At 37.7% G+C, this 21,113-nt stretch overlaps 1 protein-coding gene across 18 annotated transcripts; it reads right to left on the bottom strand.

Annotated features, from left to right (window-relative positions):
• Positions 1-6,653: 6,653 nt before the first annotated feature.
• On the bottom strand, positions 6,654-13,547 carry LOC132615773 (mitotic spindle checkpoint protein MAD2-like). 18 transcript variants are annotated; one of them, XM_060330369.1, is made up of 5 exons: positions 13,250-13,547; positions 11,769-11,817; positions 11,565-11,676; positions 11,164-11,288; positions 6,654-7,548 (listed from the first exon to the last, which is right to left on the bottom strand). In XM_060330369.1, exons 1-4 carry the CDS (start codon positions 13,346-13,348, stop codon positions 11,186-11,188), a joined length of 363 nt encoding a protein of 120 aa, XP_060186352.1. In that variant the 5' UTR covers positions 13,349-13,547; the 3' UTR covers positions 6,654-7,548; positions 11,164-11,185. The 18 variants fall into 18 exon arrangements, 7 of the variants coding, with proteins under 7 accessions (XP_060186352.1, XP_060186351.1, XP_060186353.1 ...); XM_060330368.1 differs by having other exon boundaries at positions 6,654-8,002; positions 13,250-13,545; XM_060330370.1 differs by having other exon boundaries at positions 6,654-7,249; positions 13,250-13,540.
• Positions 13,548-21,113: the final 7,566 nt, after the last annotated feature.

A 21,113-nucleotide genomic window follows, 5' to 3' on the forward strand; every position in this document is an offset into this window, starting at 1 on the left:
TTGAGAAAAGAGTCTGTTGCAGCTGCACGAGTTGGAGGAATTTCGCTATCATGCTTACGAGAATGCGAAAATGTACAAGGAGCGAACTAAGAGAATTCACGACAAGCGCATCCAACCTTGTGACTTTGAGCCTGGGCAGTTAGTCTTGTTGTATAACTCGAGGCTGAAGATTTTCAGAGGGAAGTTGAAAAGCAAGTGGTCTGGTCCGTTGGAAGTTGTTTGGGTAACCGCACATGGGGCGGTTGAGCTGAAACCGCTGAATGCAGAGCGAACATTCTTGGTAAATGGGCAGAGGCTCCAACACTATTTTAGAGAGGTCATCAATACAGAGAAAACCTCAGTGGATTTAGAGGAGGCCTGAAAAACTCCTACGTCGTGCCGCGACGTTAAATCAAGAGCTTCTCGGGAGGCAACCCATATTTGTAAAAGTAGCATAAAGAAAAAAAAAGAAAAAGAAAAAAATAGAAAAAAAATGAGAAAAAAATATAAAAAGAGTCGTGCCACGATCTTAAATAAGGCGCTGGTTAGGAGGCAACCCAACGTTTTTGTACATATAGGTCACGTTTGTTCAAGTTGCAGGACTAGGGAAGGAGGAAAACCAGAAAAATTCGCGAAAAAGGGCGAAAAATTTACCAAGTTTGTAATATGAGTTGGACTCGCGACGCGGGGTAAATACCTACACAAAAAATTCCTGTAGCTGATTTTTGTGTGTTGATCACGCGATGCGTGGTCAAAACCTGATCACGAATTTCCTGCAGCTGATTTATGCGTGTTGTGTTCGTGATGCGGGTGTAATGCCTGCATGAAATAAAATGGAACGTTCCGCGTTGGACCCAACGCGAATGAGGCCCTGAATTTTTTTTAAAGTTTAAATCACCCCCGCGGCCCTTCACTTCCATAATCCCCTTTCCTCTCCCAAATATCACAAAAAAAAAAAAAAAAAAAAAAAAAAAACTCGAAAACCCCTCCCCAAATCCCTTTCCCTCACAATAAAAGTTCACAACACTTCATCCATCCCTCATTAATCCAACAAGGTAAGTACTTTCTCTTTTATTACATGAATTCCCATCCCTCTTCTTCCCTTTTGTGCTTGGAGATTGAGGTGTGAAACATGGGTTAATGCATTTGGGCGAAATTGGGGCGGGAATTGGTATTGGTTGTTTGTAATTGATGTCTAAGGCTAGAAGATGACTCCCATTGTAGAAGGGAGGGTTTAAACCCACCATTGTTGCTTAAAATTCAAAGGGATGATTCTATGCCTGCAAGGTGTCAGTAAAAATGCTCGAATGAATTTCTATGAGGAATTGTGAAGTCTTGAGTAGCAATATGACATCAAATAGTTGTATGAACCCTTGGGCATCAATTGTGCGTCAGTAATTGTGAATTGGGTTGAGAAAAAAATAATGTCATGATCCACCAACCTAAAGTCCTAAAACATGAACTAGTTAGATTTCATGATTTTTTTTTTAGTATAACTGAGTTAACTTCTTTGATTTTCTTTTTGTAATATAGCTTGAAGTAAGTGTGGGGTCGTTCCACGATACCTTGGTAGTTGAAATTGGATTCATTGTTTAGTCTTGTTTGTTTTGCAGGCAAAATGGCTAACACCAAGGGTAAAGGAAAGTCGACTGCCACCTCCACCTCTTAGGGCACAAAGAGGGCTAGAGCTAAACCCTCGACAACAAAAAATATTAGTAAAATGCACTTCGGGAGGGGGGGGGGGGTAAGCAGCCCGGTGCACCTATTCCTCGTCACTCACCTGGGAGACCTCAGCCAGATCTACGTCCACATGCTGAGGATTGGTATTCTCAATTCAAACCCACACAGGGGTACATGCACGAGCGGGCCATAAACCCATCCACTCTAGAGCGCATATTCCGAAATGTCTACAACAAGATTGTGGAGATGCAGTGGGTAAAAGTCTTTGACTCACCAGGGCTGTGCAACATTGATTTGGTATTGGAATTTTATGCTAACATCCGGTTCCATCATGACGATACATGGCCAAAGAGTGTTTACTTGAGGGGAGAGGGGGTGCCGATCTCGGTGACCACATTGTGTGCATATCTTGGGGTCCCAGATTATCCCACTGAGCCATTGGAGGAGTTCATCAGACGGCCTGATTACGAGGCCATCTGAGAGACATTGTGTGACCCAGATTCGAGAGCTTCATGGGCCCGTTATGCACGCAAGTATAGGTGCCACAAGTTCTTAAGGATGAGCAATTTTTGCCAAGAAGCCAGAGTGTGGCTGCGTCTCTTGAACTACAACATTTTGCCGTTGGAGCACTATTCTGAAGTGCAAAAAGAGAGAGTGCATTATTTTCTTCTTAATGACGGGGCAGCCCATCAACATAGGGCACTTGATGATGCAAGAACTGAAAAAGGTCCGTGAGACTTTACCTCCGAGGTTAAGTTTTGGAAATACCCTCACATTATTCATACTTCGCCCTGATGAGAACTTGTCTAGGCCACATGACAGGGTCGTAGGAGCGCCAGAGCAGGTACTTGACATTTCGAATGTCAAAGCACCTGAGCTCAGCAGGAAACAACAGTTGACCCCGGCCGAGGAGAGAGCGGGGCAGTCCACTTTGTTGGCCCAACTATACAAGATGGCAATTTGCGCGGGCGAAAAATTTGATGTGGATTTCTCTAGTGCATTTGTTGAGGTCCCTCACACTCCATACTCTCGGGCTCTTGTGGGTGAGGAGTCCAGACTGCCGGCTGATGAGGATGTGAATTCGTTGGACTTGATGGAGGCCGACCTCGTCGCTGGTGAAGAGGTGAAGTCGCATATGGCAGAGGAAGGAAATGAAGAAGATGTTGAGATGGAAGCCGAGCCTGAGGATGGCGAGGCTGATGATTTTGACGAGGATGATTAGGACCTAGTGGGCCCCAGGGAGTATCTCTCGCCTTACTTTTATTTTTATCTTTTCATATGCATTGAGGGCAGTGCATGAAAGTAGGTGTGCGGTAGGAGTACGTCTCGAGACAGAGGATGCTTATGCCTTAGGATTGTTTTTTATGATCTAACTTTAGTTTAGTCTTTCTTTTTAGTTTAGGATTACTTGAATAAAAAAGATTTTATTTTTTTATTAGACCCTCAGTAGTAGCATGAGTCATCCATTAGGATTTCTATTCTCTTTTTGTTTTTACTTCTTAGTCATAGAAAGGGTTTTTCCTGATGACGGGTGGATGACAACCTGCTTGAGGGAAAATTAGTCCTTAGGATAGGGATATTCAAATGTTAGGTGCACGGGTTAGGTGAAGTATTGGCATATGAACGATCTAATTTTTTTTTTTTTTTTTTTGTGAAAGTATGCCTTGAATTTGTATCATTTCTCTTGAAAGCACTTGCAAATTGTTTTGTGTTTGACTCGTTATGACCCACTTGGCATTGTTGATTCTTGTTATTATTTGATTCGAGGGACAACCGGATCCCTCTTACGTTGATTGTGTGCCATATGTGTGTAAGGTTTTGCACTTGTATCCATAATTGGTATTGACGTCTAGAACTTGCCTTGTGTGTTCGCGAAGCGAATGAAGTTCGATTAAGCCTAGAAAATGATAGAGGCGTTTTTTTGATTAGTCACTAAAAAGCCTAAAATGTTTATCCTACCAACTTGTAAATAGCACCCTAGTTAACCTTTTTAAGCCTTTAGCCTTTTCTTTGATAGTAGTTAATTAGCCTTCACTCCTTCGTTCTATAAAACTTGATTTTTTATCCAAATACTCTATGAGTACTTTAAATCATTTGCATATATAATGCGAGTTGGGATGTGAATGAAAAAGGGGAAGTGACTGTTAATTATAATCTAGGAAGACTAATGGAGCACCGAATGAAAATAACCAACACACTTGTTAGTTGGGAATGAAAAAAAAAAAGAAAAGAAAAGACAGAAATCTGAAAACAAAAAAAAAATGTAGCAAAAAAAAGTTTCCCTTCTAACTTGTGTCACTTTTAAAAGAGTGGTGCTTAAACAAAGAAAAATGGGCGAATTAGGAGAAATTTAAAGGTTGGTTGGTGTTGAATAAGAGCTAATGAAGAAATTGTGCAAGAATGATAAAAGTATATGTATTAAAGTGCTTAGGGAGGATAGTCACTATTATTCAAATAATTCCTACTGTCCCTTAGCCTACATTACAACTCTCGAAGTCCTACTTGATTCTAGGTTCGTCTTACTTGTATTAGTGGAGTGGTTACACTACGGGCAAGCCTATGGTACGTCGTACTTTGCATGTGATATTCTTTGTGAGAGTGAGCATAATTATGGATGTTATGTCCATTGATTTAAACATATGTGATTCTTGAGAGATTTGTACTACATTCTTTTGGTGGTGGCACATGATTAGCAATAGAGTGATGAAGTGATGGATTTCTTGGTCATAATAATGTTTACATTCTTTAAAGTGGTGTCGTTGAGTCAATTGTTTTTAAAAGTGACGTGTTTTTCAGGAAAATGGTCATTGTTGCTAAAAATGAGGTTTTAAATATTTGGCATGACTTTCGTAACTTGGCTCATTGTTTTGGTTTTGAAAATTTTCTTTTGAGATAGCCATACTAGCCGAATCCCATTGCAGACCAGTTTGAATAAGTTAAATGAGAAATGCAGTCTGGTGTTGGTTCGTGGTTGCTCGAGGGCCACCAAAGTCTAAGTAGGGGGTGGTGATATTTGGCACAAATATCTATGTTTCGTGTTATTTTACATCTCATTATTAAGACTTTTATCGCCTAATCTATGATGAAATCGTCGTATTTGAGCTTATGTCGCTATATTTCATGTGTCTAGGTATGATGAAGACAAATGACGGGAAACCGAAGAGTTTTGGTTGATTCTGGAGGCGATTTTATGTGCACGAGAGGAGCTTACGATACTTAGGAGAATTTCTGGAAGGATAGAGCGCAAATGTGCCAGCCGCGCATCGCGGATTCAACACGGAGTGGCAATCAGATGTGTCTACCCCGTGTCGCGGGTCCATGACGGGAAAAACAGGTTGTGGAATCTCGAATTGCGTGTCATGCCCGCGTCGCGGGCTCAACACAAATAGGGGCTAAAATTACTGAAGACGCGTTGGACCGGCGACGCATGGCCAACACGAGAATGCCCAATTTTGTCCGATTTTAATTAGGAGTAGGACCCTTTTATTTGGTTAACAACCCTAAATTATAAATAGATGTTTTGTTCATTATTAATGACGTGTTGGGATTATTCCAAGACTTGTAAGTCGTCATATTACTTTCTCTTTAGATATTATTTTATTTTCATCTTTTCAACCCTAAATTATTCATGAATTCTTGTTGTTCATTGAGAATCATGAATAGCTAAACTCCTTAATTCTAGGGTTGTGGAGAAAGACATGATAGTTGGTTTGGCGACACTTTCTATCAGTTAAATTTCAATATTTTGGTTTGCTTATTTATTCTTGATCTTAATTGTTTGATTATCTGGCCAATAGTTGAACACTATCTGTGGCGTGTGAATTGAACTAGGGATAGGGAATTTGCATGCGTAATAAAAATAAATAGGGCTTGTTTGATATAATCGTTTCGCTAATGAGAATAGGAATATACCCTTTAGCCTTGCTTAGTTGAATACGGAGAAGTAAATGTGTTCTTGTTACCTTTAGTGGCCATAGGGATATAGGCGTTATAGTAGCATCTAGAGGCTTGTGAGCAACTTAAAAGATACCCATAACGTTATAATTAACCCGTCAACTAGTAACCCAGGAAATAAGATAGGTATAATTGTTTGAAGATCAATTGGATTGTTGAAAGCTATGACCCTGGAACTTTCTCTCATCTAATAAATCTTATAGTCTTTGTCAAAATACTCTCAGTCACAAAAACACCCATCAGAAATTGTTTACTTTTCAGTTTTAGTTTAGTTACAATAAACACCTTGATTTTCACTTTCTTGAATAGTTTTATTCGGATTTAAATTAGTTTAACAATAGAATCTTAGTCTCCGTGAGATCGATATCTGGACTTAACAGTCTATATTACTTGTACGACCAAACGCACAAAAACTTGTTGCTCCCAAACTCACAAGCAAGTATACGTGGGCGTACAAGTAATATAGACTGTTAAGTCCAGATATCGATCCCACAGAGACTTAGATTCTACTGTTAAACTAATTCAAATCCGAATAAAACTATTCAAGAAAGTGAAAATCAAGGTGTTTGTTGTAACTAAACTAAAACTGAAAAGTAAAAAATTTGTGATGGGTGTTTTTGTGACTGAGAGTATTTTGACAAAGACTGTAAGATTTATCAGATGAGAGAAAGTTCCAGAGTCATGGCTTTCGACAATCCAGTGGATCTTCAGACAACTCTACCTATCTTATTTCCTGGGTTACTAGTTGACGGATTAATTATAACTTTATAAGTATCTTCTGAGTTGCTCACAAGCCTGTAGATGCTACTATAACGCCTATATCCCTATGATCGCTAGAGGTAACAAGAACACAATTACTTCTCCGTATTCAACTAAGTAAGGCTAAATGGTATATTCCTATCCTCATTAGCGAAGATTATATCGAACAAGCCCTATTTATTCTTATTACCCATGAAAATTCCCTATCCCTAGTTCAATTCACACGCCACAAATATTGTTCAACTATTGGCCAGATAATCAAACAATTAAGATCAAGAATAAATAAGCAACCCAAAATATGAAAATTTAATTTATAGAAAGTGTCGCCAAACCAAATATCATGTCTTTCGCCACAACCCTGGAATTAAGGAGCTTAGCTACTCATGATTCCCAATGAACAACAAGAATTCATGAATAATCTAGGGTTGAAAAGATGAAAATAAAATAAATTCTAAAGAGAAAGTAATATGACGGCTTACAAGTCTTGAAATAATCCCAACACGTCATTAATAACGAACAAAGCATTTATTAATAGTTTAGGGTTGTTAACCAAATAAAAGGGTCCTCATCCTAATTAAAATCGGACAAAATTGGGCATTCCCGCGTTGGCCAAGCGTCGCGGGTCCAATGCGGTGTGTTCAATGATTTTAGCCCCTATTTGTGCTGAGCCCACGATGCGGGCATGACATGCAAATTCGAGATTCCGCAGCCTGGTTTTCCCGTCATGGACCCGCGACCTGGGGCTGGCACATTTGTGCTCAATCCTTCTAGAAATTCTCCTAAGTATCGCAAGCTCCTCTCGTTCACTCGTGCATATAAGGTCACCTCCAGAATCAACCAAAACTGCTCGGTTTCCCGTCGTTTGTCTTCATCGTACCTAGACACGTGAAATATAGTGACATAAGCTCAAATTTGACGATTTCATCATAGATTAGGCGATAAAAGTCTTAAGAATGGGATGTAAAATGACACGATATTTGTGCCAAATATCAAATAGCCATGAGTCCGATGCAATGCAATACATAATAAAAGTATCTCAACCGTGTACACACATGCTAAATGGTATTATTTTCCCCATATAGTTATGACCTGCTGGGAACCCATGGTGTCCATGTACCACTTGCTCCAGAACTGACCTCGGATCACGAGCCCTTAACTAGGCCACATCCTCACCTCCTGTCAATTGTGTCTTTTCATATTTATATTGTCTTTCTCATCACAATGTACTTCCATTCCACAATCAATTAGGAATGTGAACAATTAATGCATCATTATCAAATAACATAACTCACCATGCCACAAGTCATATCAAGACTCAAGAATCAATTCATCAAAAGCATGGACAAGGGATTACTCCAAGTCAACAAGAAGAGTATTCATTAACTCCGTCTTTAATATATTATAATAGTTAATCACATAATCAACCAATCAATATCAAACATAGGAATTTCCAACCACACTTTATGTCTGAAGCCCTAACCATGTTTCTCCTATCAATTTCATAACATATACAATCAACTAATCAAAGTATAAATTAAGTAGACCTTAACCTACCTCAAAGCCGAACTGGGACAATGCAATCACTCCGCAATAGCTTTCTTCTTTCGCAAAGCTTCAGAACGTTCAAAGTCTAGCAATCATAACGCTAAGTGAATAATGGATCATCTACTCATACAAAAAACAATTTTGGGGAAGAGAACCCAACTACTTCTATCCTTTTCAAATGGATGAACTATCACTAAGGGTGAATTCATCGTAAAATCAACCCCAACCATCATATTATCCCCATTCATGGGTTTTCTAATCAATTCAACCTCTTTCAATCAATTTTTAGGCTAAAACTTCCATTTTTATTGGAACCCTAAGTCTCAATCAATAATTCTCACAATTAATAATCAAGTTCTCATCCTAGGAAGTGATAATCTATACTCCTAGATGAATAAACAACAATAAAATCATTAACCCATTCATTATTCAAGGGTTTCTTAAATGCTAGGGCTTTAGTCCTTTCATACGCCATTAACGAACCTTAAACTAATCATGGAACTTAATGTAATGAGGGAATGAACAAAGTAGAGGGTTGAGACTTACCTTTCAAGAGTATCTTAGCCCTAGCCTTAGAATTTCGCCACAAGAATTCTTGGGAACTTTTTTGGAGTTATGTGGGCAATGGGTTCAGACATAAGAATATAAAACTCTGATTCTGTCGCCCATCGACCGTTGCAGCGGCCGATGTCTTGCTGCAACGGTCTCGCTATAAACCTTCCGCTATGGAGGACCTCATTAACTTTTCCCGCCCCGCGGCGGCGATCTACTACCCGCTACGATGAACTTGCTACAGCGGTCCCACAGCCGCTGCAGCGGTCCATTTTGATCAGTAGTTCGGGTTTTTCCACCAGTTTTTCACCCAAAAATCCCAACACCAATCCGAGGCCTACAGACACAAACTAAACATGCACATATACATAAAAACACGTTGCAGACTCACCCGCGGCCTTGAAATTTCCCACGGAAGTCTAGTTTACTAAGTCACCCCCCATAACGACTTAGCAGGTCATTACAGTTTGACTGTTCCCTTCCACAAAGACCGAGTAAAAGCATTATATTCTAGGATACTGAAAGAACAAAATAACTGTAGTGACCTTTTAAAATCTTGCACATGAATTTTTTTGAACACTGAATTAACTTGAAAAGAAGGAAACAGTGCCTCGTACGTCTAAAATTTAATCATATAATCTGTTCTTCTGAGTCTCCAAGAATTTGATATTATCTTCATGGTGCTTAATTTTTTCTGCAGTAATTAAATGATATAGTTATTAATATTGACGAATATATTATATATCATGTGCATTATCATCGCAAATAATGGCTGTAAATAGATATATCTATGCCTATTATCAAGACTATTGTACGTTACATCCGTGAAGGACAAAACTAAATAACCTGGGAAGATAACTTTCATCAACTTGACAATCTTGGAATTGCAGATAACTGCCTCAGCAGTTCCATTTTGTATCGTGTCTTGCCAACAAAAATAAAGGAATTAGTATGACCCTTTTGGTTGAGTGTTGGATCATGCACAACTGGTGCCTTAGGATAGATGGGTAGTTGGAAAAGGAATATAATAGCAAAGATCGGTATTTTGGAGTTGCTCATAAAGAAAAATACCAAACAAGTGTCTATTTATAATGTTCTTGAGTTTCGCACCCACATCTATAGTGTAACAAGTAATGTAAATCACACTTTAAGCCATTTTTTTTTGTCTTTGTTTCATTTAGGAGGAACATAAAATATACTTTCCTTCTTCTGAAAATATATAATGAAGGTTGAACATTCAGATTTCCGCTAACAGGATGCCAAAAAATTTTGCAACTGATATAGTGATGTACTATATCGATTGAAAGAGGCCTAAATTGAGGTTGTAGTTTTAATCTAACAACCACCTTTTTTACTAAATTTAGAACACGTGACCAACTTTTGACAGTGGAAGACAAAATTGACTATTTCGGCTTGCGTCAACCTTAACTAATGCAAGTGCTTTGAAGCTAAGTCCCTTAAGGTTGCAGGTGTAACAGTGAAATTAGTAAAGGGGAAACACAAAGTGATTGTTACTATTGCGTTGGAAAAACAGTTCTCAGAAAGAAAAACTACTCAACGACATTCTCAATCTATTTGAAGAGCATGGACAACATAAACATAAAGTGAAAAATGAAATAATAGTAGGACTCTCACGGTTTCCACAGTCAAGCAGAGGAGAAAGGCAAAAGAGAAAAAGCAGAATACCCACGAGCTTCCTTTCATTGATATGCAAAATAAAAGATCACCAACCTTCTTGCCTAGATGATAATCACAAATCCTTCCAAGCACATGCCTAGGACTAAACCTTAAGGCGTAGGGGCCAGTTGACGGGCATGCTAAATGAAAGCAATAAGAGGTCGGGCACCTAAGTCTAGCAGCAGGTTTTCATAGTAACTCTCTCGATAAGGCACTAACATTTTTCTAAACCAAATTCTTGCAGTTCTCTTTAAGGATTGACAACAATCCTAAAAATATGTGACCTTCATAGTTTTGATATCTCAGAATTAGAGTAGGAAGACACACTAAATGAAAATATAAGAGGATGAGCACCTAAATCGAGCAACGGGTTTCCATAGTACTCTCGTGGAACAATTGCTATGCGACTATACAGCCTGCTGATGAAGGGAAGACAGTATACCAAACTTATCTCTGACCTACCTAAGAATTCTTTCTTGAGATAAATTCAATTGGTTTAGAGGAAAAAGAGGATCAGCCTATCCTAAATAGGCTCTAGAAGTCTATAAATCTATTCTTTCACTACCTTGGTATAGATTATTGAGAAAAGATTTAATATATCGAAGTAGTCCTCAGAATTTAGCTGCTTTAAAACATGCGTTTGATGTAAGGCATTTGAATAGTAGTACAGTGCTTGAATCTTTTCTCCACCTATTACTACATGCTAAGTTTTTAATATTTCCCCTTATAGCATAAAGAAAACAAGCCCCCTCGCTTGACAACTTAAGAAAAATGAAAAGAAGCAAGAAATTGTGGCGAAAGGGTGATGGGGAAAAGAGGAAAAAGAAGAAATAGAAAACGCATGCAGACACCCACAAATAGATCAACACTCAAGAAACTAAATTGAGAAGAGAGATTACAGGTTAAGACGATTCAAGGACAACAAGTCGATCAGCATTGCTCAAATGTGCAACACTACAGTTTTTATTCTTGAAAGAGATGCAAGGAAGAGTAAGTTGAAGGTGTAATTTTGATTACCTTTGTTCCATGACTACAGTGCTCAGCTTCCAAGCATAAAGGATAAGTGATGCTGGAAGCTATTTTGTCTCATAATTGCTTGAATATCCCTCATTATCTCTTTTCCACTTTTCTCTCTTGAAACACTAACCAAATAAAAGTTATGCTAATGAACGAACAATCCAACATACATTTTTTCTAACAGCTATTACTGCATGATCCAACCAAGTTGGGGTCGAACATATGGTTCTTCACTCATTTAAGCTCATAAAAGAAATTAGAAAATTTCTATATTTTCTACAGCCATACAAAAAAAAACTCTAGTATACACGTTTTTTCAATCCACAAAATTTACCAGAGTTCAGAAAATGATAATCGGCTTACCTCAATCTTGCTATCAGTTTTGGTACTAATCAGCTTACCTCAACCTCGCTATCAGTTTCGGTACTAACTTCCACCTCTCTGATACCTCACCAGCGTCCTTGCTCATTATCACAAGAGCCACCCTTTGTAGCTTTCCAGCTTCCAACCACTCTACATGAACACAATCATAGAGTCAATACTCATTTCCCTATGTAAATATGAGTTGAACCAATCAACAACTTTGAATTTTTTTTACAACTTACCAGTGAGTTGGGCATTCAAGTTGGAAATGATAGTAGGGACTTCATTTTCCTGCAAAAAACCGCTTGATATGTAAGAGAAAATGTCATAATTTACATGCGATCATTAGTTTATTTCTCGCAGTAGTTTCTGGATTTTTTTTGCATTGAAGAATTGACATAGAACTTTTGAGAGATACATCAGAATCATTCACTAACATTATAAAATTAAAAAAATAGCTGGACCTGCATGTAAATTTTCTATTACCAGGATAGTTAGTAGGACAAAGAAAAAATTATCAAAGAGGTATACATCAATCCATAACAAAAATAATATTTCATTCCATCTATTTGATTACCTAATAAGGTCTAAGCTAGCTGTTTGACTAACCTCTTTCAACACTGCAATTTGTACAACATAAATAGTGTAGAACGTAGGGGGAAGATATTTAGATTTCAGAGTGCATGCTAGGATAACAGAAACCAACAATAGCTAGAGTCATTCATGATGAAACTTCAAGCCTTGGTCCTCCCCCAAGAATGTGAAGTGTCTTGATTGGATCCGATCAATTGGAAATACATGGAAAGTAAATGAACCGATTTATCATCAGTCCAAACAAGAGTACTACTCAATGACTGTTTCTTGACCATTTTGAGTCCAACACTAAGTTAAGATGATATCCATAAAGAACAAGAATGTTGTAAAAGAAATTACCATTACAAAAGGAAAAGTACCCAAAAAATAACTGTAAAAAGAAAAAAATCTTGCCGAACTCAAAAATACAGCAGAGGTTAAGGACAAACTGACTAGTGAGAAGTAAATAGCGATGACCAGAAACTGAAGCAAAGAAAACAAAATATTGGTCATATGTGAGAGAGAATTACACTGAATTTTGGCATTTAAGAATATGACAAAGATGAAAACTCATACTTATCAGTAACAGATTTCTTACAATATTATGAATTTCTAAATTACCTTACCTGTCCTCTTCAACTCCCATCAATTTGACCAAAGTAAAAAAGAAGCTTAAAACTGAAAATAATCGAGAGAATCCAACAAGAATACATAGAAGGCGATGAAGAACCCAAATATTAAAGGAAAAAGAAACTAATCAACACGCTAAAATTAAAATCATGCTTATCTTGTAAATTCCCGAAAAAATTGAACAATCAAACAAGCATTTATATCTAGTCTCTGCCGGTACAGAAATATCTGACTCAATCATCAATATTCATGTCTGAGCTTCAAAACTTTCAATTGTATGTTCCATCTTTGAAGTAAGAGTTCAATATAAATTCTTAAAACCCGTATTTCAAACCTTATCCTGCATATAAAACTATATATTACCCAAATGCAACACTTGATTGGTGCAAAGTAATGTCAAGTAAACCAAAAACAAAGAAAAAAAGAAGAGAGCAGTCCAACAGAGGAAAAAGGCAAAGAAAACAAAAGAACAAGAGAACACAAAAAAGTCAACCGAAGATGAAGAAAGAAATGGACCGACCTTCAATCGATGGAAACCCATCATTAATTGTAGCCTCCATTGTAGTTTGACACAAATTTGGAAGGTTGAAACCAGTTGTATCACACTAACTAAAAACATGTCACCAAGGGAATAATTGATAGTTTAAATTTAAATAAATTAAAAACTCTAGTTGTTTATCTTCCAAAAAAAAAAAAAAAGGAAAAGATAAGTATTCTTTTCTTCAAAACTATTGATCAAAATGTCTAAAATATTTTGACAATACTAATAACAATTAGTACAACAATAATATAATAGTAATAATTACTCCCTCTATGCTCTATCCCAAGTTTTTGTGATACACTTTACTTTGTAGTAGGCTCAATAAGAATGTGACTTTTCTATATTTAAAATAATTTAATTTTAAAATTCTCATTTTACTCTTAACGAGATAATCTATAATCTTATAAATATCTAAGATTTTTCCAATATACTTTTAACTTTGACTGTGAAAAGCACCAAATAGACACATAGTACTCTCGTTTATTTTCGCCACGAAAATATAGCTGCCATAATAAGAAGCAGATGAAGCAACTAGTTTCACGCCCTTAAATTATTATTCACGAATGAATTGGTATAATCAATAGAAAGATTCGATTCTGACTTCATAGAGCCGTTATTGATGTTGCTTGCGTGTAGAGTCGTCCCCCACTCTCCTCTCGGGGCGCTAGTCACATGTTTAAAAAAGATATTCCTTCTTAAACTTTGTGTTCAGTCAATAATGCATATAAGTCAATGAGACGAAGGAAATATACTTTAGTCGTCAAGCAAATTGGATTAGCTATATAAATCTTTTCAGATCTTATTTCCCATTAAGTTTATCTTAGGGACAACATTTCTAAGATGTCAAAAAGAGTTGATTAACTGCGTTTTACTAGTACAATATCATAACATGTCGACGTATTCTTATAATAAGTATTAAAAATAAAAAATCAAAATCAAAAGAGACTATTCTCGACGTGGCCGGCAAGCATATGCCACATTCATATACGAAGACAACGTTGAGAAATGGCAGCCCACCTAGCATCAAACTAGAAAAATATAAATAAAAAATAGTTTATGTCATAAATAAAAATTGATTTCAAACCATATGGTAATGAAATTTTTTGAGTATGTCAGCCAGCGTATCAAAGAGAAAAATAAACAAAATTAATGATGGTCAAACTAAACTAACACAAGTATCGTATTTGACCACGAGGATTATTATAATGAGCTCTTATACTATAAATTTTTTACTTGATTTAATAGTAGGAAAATTTGCCGAACATTATTACCAAAAATCGAATATTCTTAAGTGATGTATTAATTTAAAGGGAAAAGAATTCGGCAGTAGCCTTTACTAGAGCAATGCAAGACTGTAGGAGTACTAAAAAAAAGATTAGAATATAAAAATCAAGCATTATTTGGACTTTTAGATAATCTAATTAATTTTTGCCACTTTTGGTGTGCCCTAAATTAAAGTATGCTGCATTTCGTTCGGATGATTGTCCAAATTTTGGTGACATATCCATGAGATAATTTATTTTAAGATTGATTTACTAATAAAATACTTGAAATAAAGTAACTAGAAGGATGTAACAATATTTTTTTTTTAGAATGGAATACAAAATAAACTAAATAAAGATTTTAAAATTGTTCATAAGCAACGTGAATTAAATCCTCTAGGAGAAGAAACTTCATGATCTTAAGTGCACCACTCCAGATTATTTAAGCCTCTTCATTATTGTGTTCTTCATTTGCTAGAAATTTGGCAAATCCCTCCATACATGTCTAAGTGTGTCCTTGTTGGCCTTCAATAAATATCTACAATCTTTATAATAGGTCGAAGCGGATGATGTTGAACTTCCTCTTCATTGATAAGTTTGACTGCGATTAAGCAATCTATTTTCACTTCTACTGCTTCATAATCCATCGATTTGCGACATTTAATCTTTGTTCGAACTTAACAATTTTATAGTAAAGCTTGGGGTGGGCTTCATCTTACCTGAGTATGCCAACAACCACTTTTCCTAATCAGCTCTAAAGATTATCAACTAATAATCTAACAAAAGATTTTTTTAGAATGGAATACAAAATAAACTAAATAAAGATTTTAAAATTGTTCATAAGCAACATGAATTAAATCCTCTAGGAGAAGAAACTTCATGATCTTAAGTGCACAACTCCAGATTATTTAAGCCTCTTCATTATTGTGTTCTTCATTTGCTAGAAAATTGGCACATCCCTCCATACATGTCTAAGTGTGTCCTTGTTGGCCTTCAATAAATATCTACAATCTTCATAATAGGTCGAAGCGGATGATGTTGAACTTCCTCTTCATTGATAAGTTTGACTGTGATTAAGCAATCTAGTTTCACTTCTACTGCTTCATAATCCATCGATTTGCGACATTTAATCTTTTTTCGAACTTAACAATTTTATAGTAAGGCTTGGGGTGGGCTTCATCTTACCTGAGTATGCGAATAACCACTTTTCCTAATCAGCTCTAAAGATTATCAACTAATAATCTGTCCAACTTCAATCCTAAAATATCTTAGAAAAACTAATCAAAACCACTCTTCATTTTCCAGCTACTAAAATCAAAATAAGATTTTCCAAAATTTATACTTAAGATTGACTTTGGTTTGGGTGAGACAAATTCCAACTTCTCAAGGTCAAAATATAGGTTACTCTTTAAAAAGTCATGCTTGTTTTTTAGGTGATCAGATGCTTTTGTTAGGATCCTTTCCCTTTTATCTTATTCTACCTTGTCAATTTTCTATAGTTTGTTGACTTTATTAGTTTATTTAATATTGTAACGTTAATTTGCATGCTTTCTCAAGCAAAAGCATCCCATAAATCGATTTAACTCGGATCTAGTTTTAACTAGAAATTTCCATCTAGGGCAATCTTTCCATAAATAATAGGAGTTCTATTCCTTTGCGCAACAGTATTTAAACTTTTAATTAGCTGAGTTGATTAAAGAGACAGCTCATTGGGATAGTACAATATAATGTACTTCACTATTTTCGAATTGAGAAGCTGGTAAAAGTTGCCATTTGGCACATTTTTGTAACAAGAGTTAAGCTGAGCTGGTACCATAATTAAATTTATTCTTAGTAGATGACCGTTTCGAAAATCAACGTGCAATTTTTAATTGTTGAATTAGAAGAGTTAGCTCATCAAATCCCTAGCTAAGTGTGAAAAGTAATAGTAATAATCCTAAAAGACTATGATAGAGTGGTAACTACTTTTTTTTCTTTTCAATTTTTAGCTAAAGTTTTTTAGTTCGAGTATGGGGAATAAAATCGCCTTTCGTATAAAACGTTTTTACTTTTAAAATGAAACTTTCCATACAAATTTCGATTAGTCGGGCTCAAAGCAAAATCGAACATGGGGTGAAATTTTTAAAAAGTATACTATAATAGTAGTTGACTAGAAGTATTGTATTTTTTGCTGGATAGGTCACGCAGAGCATTAGAAGTAGCTAGAAGCAAGCCAACTTATTTGATGACTCATCTCCCTCCTAGAGAAGCAGAATCTTTAAAATGCTAAGAGGCATTTTTTAAAAAAGTAAAAAAAAAATAATCTGATTTTCTTAAATTGTAAGTGACTTTATAGAACAAGGGAACCATAGTGTGTATTAGGTAAAATTCGTACTCAAGTGGGGTTCCGTAACCGGGAGCTCGGAAAGATTGGGGATCTCCATAGCTGGCATCCATTTCCACTTGCTCTGGTCACATCAGCACAACTCGATAAGTGTGTTGCAGCAGGAGGGCAAGTGGGAGCATAGTTACATCCCATCAATAGAACACTAGGGTTGAAAAGTCTTATTTTTTATTTCTATATAGATCGCTTATCCTGTAAGCTAAGGCATCTTCATTTCCTCTCTTGTAACCTATCTCATATTTTTCTCTCAAGAGCAATATACATCCGGGCACATCATTTATCTTGGAATATCTATTTGTATTATATTATCTGGTTATTAAGCTCGGTTCTTTCGATATAGCTATGATAATCACAAACACTGACCCCGAAAGGAGAGCTTCTGGGATTGAATACGACCTACTTGTCTTTAACCCCTTAAAATACAAATCTCTAACTGATTATTCGTTTTCACCGAAAAACAGTTTGGTGCCGACTGTGGGGATAGACAGCTGTGGAGTTGTCCTGATTCGCAGCAGAAATTCTCCTTACATAAACTCTAAGTAAAGTCATTATATGCAGGAAGACATGTCTAGCGGTAGCTCGAGCAATATACAGGGACTCGAGGACGCACAAATGTTGGTAAGGGGTATGAAGGACCTGGTGGAGGTGCAAGTGTCTGAACACGGAGAGGAATCCAATGAAGATCATAGGAGCAGGCAGCTGAGTGAGGAGCGAAGCAGAGGTATCCCAAACGCCGACGGAGCGGAACAACCGCGCAAGCACGCGTTCAGAAAAATGGGTCAAACTCGATCTCAACCTGACGGGCAAAGACCTACTTAAAAAATGGGTTCCTCGATAAGCAAAATATTTATGGCCACGCTCAAGGCGCAGGATGAGAGGATGCGACGCATGGAAAGGGCCATGACTACCATGGCTAAGCATTCTAGGGCAGGGACTCCGGCGTTAAATCAGAATGCGGATAAAATGCTCGCGATCCCACAAGCTAAAAAGGTCGAGATGGGGAAAGAACGATTACATGCATTTACCAAGGAGCTACTCAGGGTTGAAAAGGAAATGAATGAGCGAATGAGCCAAATCCCAAGAGCCCCATCCGTGACGAAGGGCGCAGGAGCCAGGAAATATGGTATATTGCCGTACCCAGAAAGCGCAGCCCCAGCACCCATACCCAGGAAATTCAAAATGCCGGACATCCCCAAATACAATGGTACCACCGATCGGAATAACATATAACAATGTTTGAAGCAGCCGTCACAGGGCACAAGCTCAAGCCACATGCGATTGAATCGGTCATGCTGAAGAAATTTAATCAAACGCTCATAAAGGGAGAGCTCTCTTGGTATACTCACTCACCCGAAATTATATTGACTCTTTTGCAGCCTTGCGGATGCTTTTATCAAAGCTCACGAAGGGGCGCGAAGGGTCAAAACACATAAGCAGGGTGTGTTCGCCATAAAGCAGGGGGAGGATAAGTTTCTCTGAGGATTTGTGGATAGGTTTCAAAGGGAGAGAATTTTGTTGTCGGCTATCCAGGAAAATTGGGTTGCGGCTGTATTCGCGGATGGTTTGAACTCAAGAGGCTCGGACGCTTCCTAAAAGTTGAAAAAAGTTTAAGGGAATTCCTGGATAAAACATGGATCGAGATAAACCTCAGATATACTACAAAAATGCTTATTGAGAAAGATCAAAAAGCGATGGTTCCGATAGAGTTCTGCAGTCGCTTTGGAAAAAGACCAGACCTGGCTATTGAAGTAAGCGTCGCAAGTCATCGGGGACGGTTTGAGCCATATGAGGCCCGCAGGCCTTCAGGTTAGAATTCCAGCAAGGAAAACAACGGGAGCGTCCGAGGCCTCTTCAGCAGAAGAGTCTCGTGTCCTTCGGGACGGACATCTAAAGGGGCCGGGCCCCCGAAGTTCTCGGATCACAACTTCAGTATAAATACCGCAGAACCTTGTCACGGTAATGAGGAGATGAAGTAGGCCACATTCCCGAAAGAGATCCGGACCAACCCGGACAAGAGAAATACCGGTTTGTGGTGTCACTTCCATAGCACTAACGGGCATGCTACAGAGGGTTGCGCCAACCTGAGGGTCAAGGTGGCCCACCTCTTGCGAGCTAGGCATCTCAAGGAATATATCAGTGACCGAGCCAAGCTCAACCTAAACAAGAATCATAGGTAGAAGCTAGGCGAGGTACCTCAGCCTATCCACACGATCAACATGATATTCGGGGGGGGGGGGGGGGAGGGGGGGATGATAAACAAGATAGCTTACACCAATCTTCGAAAATCCAAGGTGTCATTTACAACAAAGAGTTGCGGCTGGGACTCCGCCGAGAGTAGGAGCATATCCTTCACCGACATCGACCGCACGAGACCTGTCCCTCTTCACAATAATGCCCTGGTAATATCTGTTCTAATTAAGAATTCTTTCATTCAGCGTGTGTTAATTGATCCAGGAATATCAGCAAACATAATCCAGCAACGCTTCCGGAAGGAAATGGGGGTAGATGATGCCATCATCCCCACAACTAAAGTATTGGTCGAGTTTACTATGACAAGTGAGCTGACCCAAAGGGAGATTGAGGTGTCAGTTCATGCCAATGGCATGAGACAAGACACGTCCTTCGACATGATAAGAGGAGGCATGTCTTATAATTTCATATTGGGGATATTATGGATTCACGCCATACGGGTGGTCCCTTCCATTTTCCATCAAAAGGTCAGGTTCCCCATTCCCTAGGGGATAGAAAAAATCAGAGGAGACCAGGAGGAAACCTGTGAGGTAGAAACAATGACGATGGCGACAACCAAGAAGGACAGGGCCCCCAAATAGCAATTACAGATGTCGGGATTAAACGATAAAACCAGGGGAAGGAAGAGGCAAGGTGCAGAAGGGTATTGATACGCTCAAATTATACCTATTAAATGATGTAAAGCGGACGATGTCAAATATAGTAACCCAACTAGGTTGGAGTCGAACCCCACAGGGAATATAGTGTGAAAAGGTTACTAAAGTCGTATAGTATTTTCTTACGGGCTAGTTTCGTATTCCGTTGAGATTGTACAAAGTTGGTTGTTTATAACTAATTGCTTTGGATTGTAATATATGGTAAAAGGAACCAAGGTTGTGTTCCCCTTTAGATAAAGTGTATGCTATAGTGATTGATCATGATATACTTCTAATGGATCGTTATAAGAATGCACTTAACCTCTAATTGAATGCCTAATGTTTCCCAACAGTTAAAGATTATTTTTCTTTATGATTTTTCCAAATATAAAAGAGTGTATATGAAGAATAGTTAATTCGTGTCAAGTAAATTCCTCTTATTCCTAAGTGAATTTATTAAATAAGGTTTAAAGCCTTGAGTTCTTATTATTTATTCCTACCAAACCCTACTTACTTTCCCAAGTTAAGCAAAGTTTATGGCTTTAATCAATGTTTGCAACCATCAATTATGAATGAAAAATAGAGAATAAATAAACCCTAATAATCCATTATGCATATATAAATCCCAATCCCCAATTATAAAACACCCATCCTAGGGTTCACAACGTTAGTAAGTGGCTTAGCTACTCACAGTGAATGAAGAACAATAGAAATCATAATGCTTACAATTGATTGATTGGAATTGAAAGAAAGTAATTGCAATTGTTTGCTCTCCAAAAAGCTTCAAAAACTATGAGTATTCAATGCTAGGGAAATAGAACTAAAATCTGATCAAGAATAGTCTAAACAAACCCTACAATCAGTATTTATAATGGTCTAAGTCGTGAGAAATAAGATAAAAAACTGCCCCCGTTGGCACTATTCTGCGGACCGTAAAAAGTTATACGGTCCATCAAAATTCCTTCTTCAGCCGTCAAACTGCCTTCATCAGACTTTCTGCGCTTCCCCTTTGACAGACCGTCAAATGTTATACGGTCCGTATAATTGCTCCGCAGTATTTTCCATGGCTGAGTTGCTCTCTGTTACTGCTTGACGGTGGTTTTTAAGGTCCGTAGAATGTTCTGCGGGCCGTTTTTTTCTCCGTGAAATTTCCTTTTGTCACAAGTATCCTACGACAAGTCTATGGTATATTTGACATGTCGTAGAATGTTCTGCGATCTGTCTCTTGTCCCGTCAACTTGCCATTTTTCACTTCTTTTTGAAAACTTTTCATGTAACTTCTCCAACTTTCGTCATATAAACACTGAAAACCT

This window comes from Lycium barbarum, chromosome 10 (genome assembly GCF_019175385.1).
Source record: "Lycium barbarum isolate Lr01 chromosome 10, ASM1917538v2, whole genome shotgun sequence".
Lineage (NCBI taxonomy): Eukaryota > Viridiplantae > Streptophyta > Magnoliopsida > Solanales > Solanaceae > Lycium > Lycium barbarum.

Bases quoted from the DNA above. Each gene is read 5' to 3' on its own strand.
- LOC132615773 (XM_060330365.1), bottom strand. From the start codon at position 13,348: ATGTTTTTAGTTAGTGTGATACAACTGGTTTCAACCTTCCAAATTTGT. The intron at 11,677-11,768 runs GTAAGTTGTAAA...GTGTTCATGTAG, and splicing joins CTTGAATGCCCAACTCACTG to AGTGGTTGGAAGCTGGAAAG. The intron at 7,250-11,564 runs GTAAGCTGATTA...TCACGTGTCTAG, and splicing joins AAACTGATAGCGAGGTTGAG to GTACGATGAAGACAAACGAC.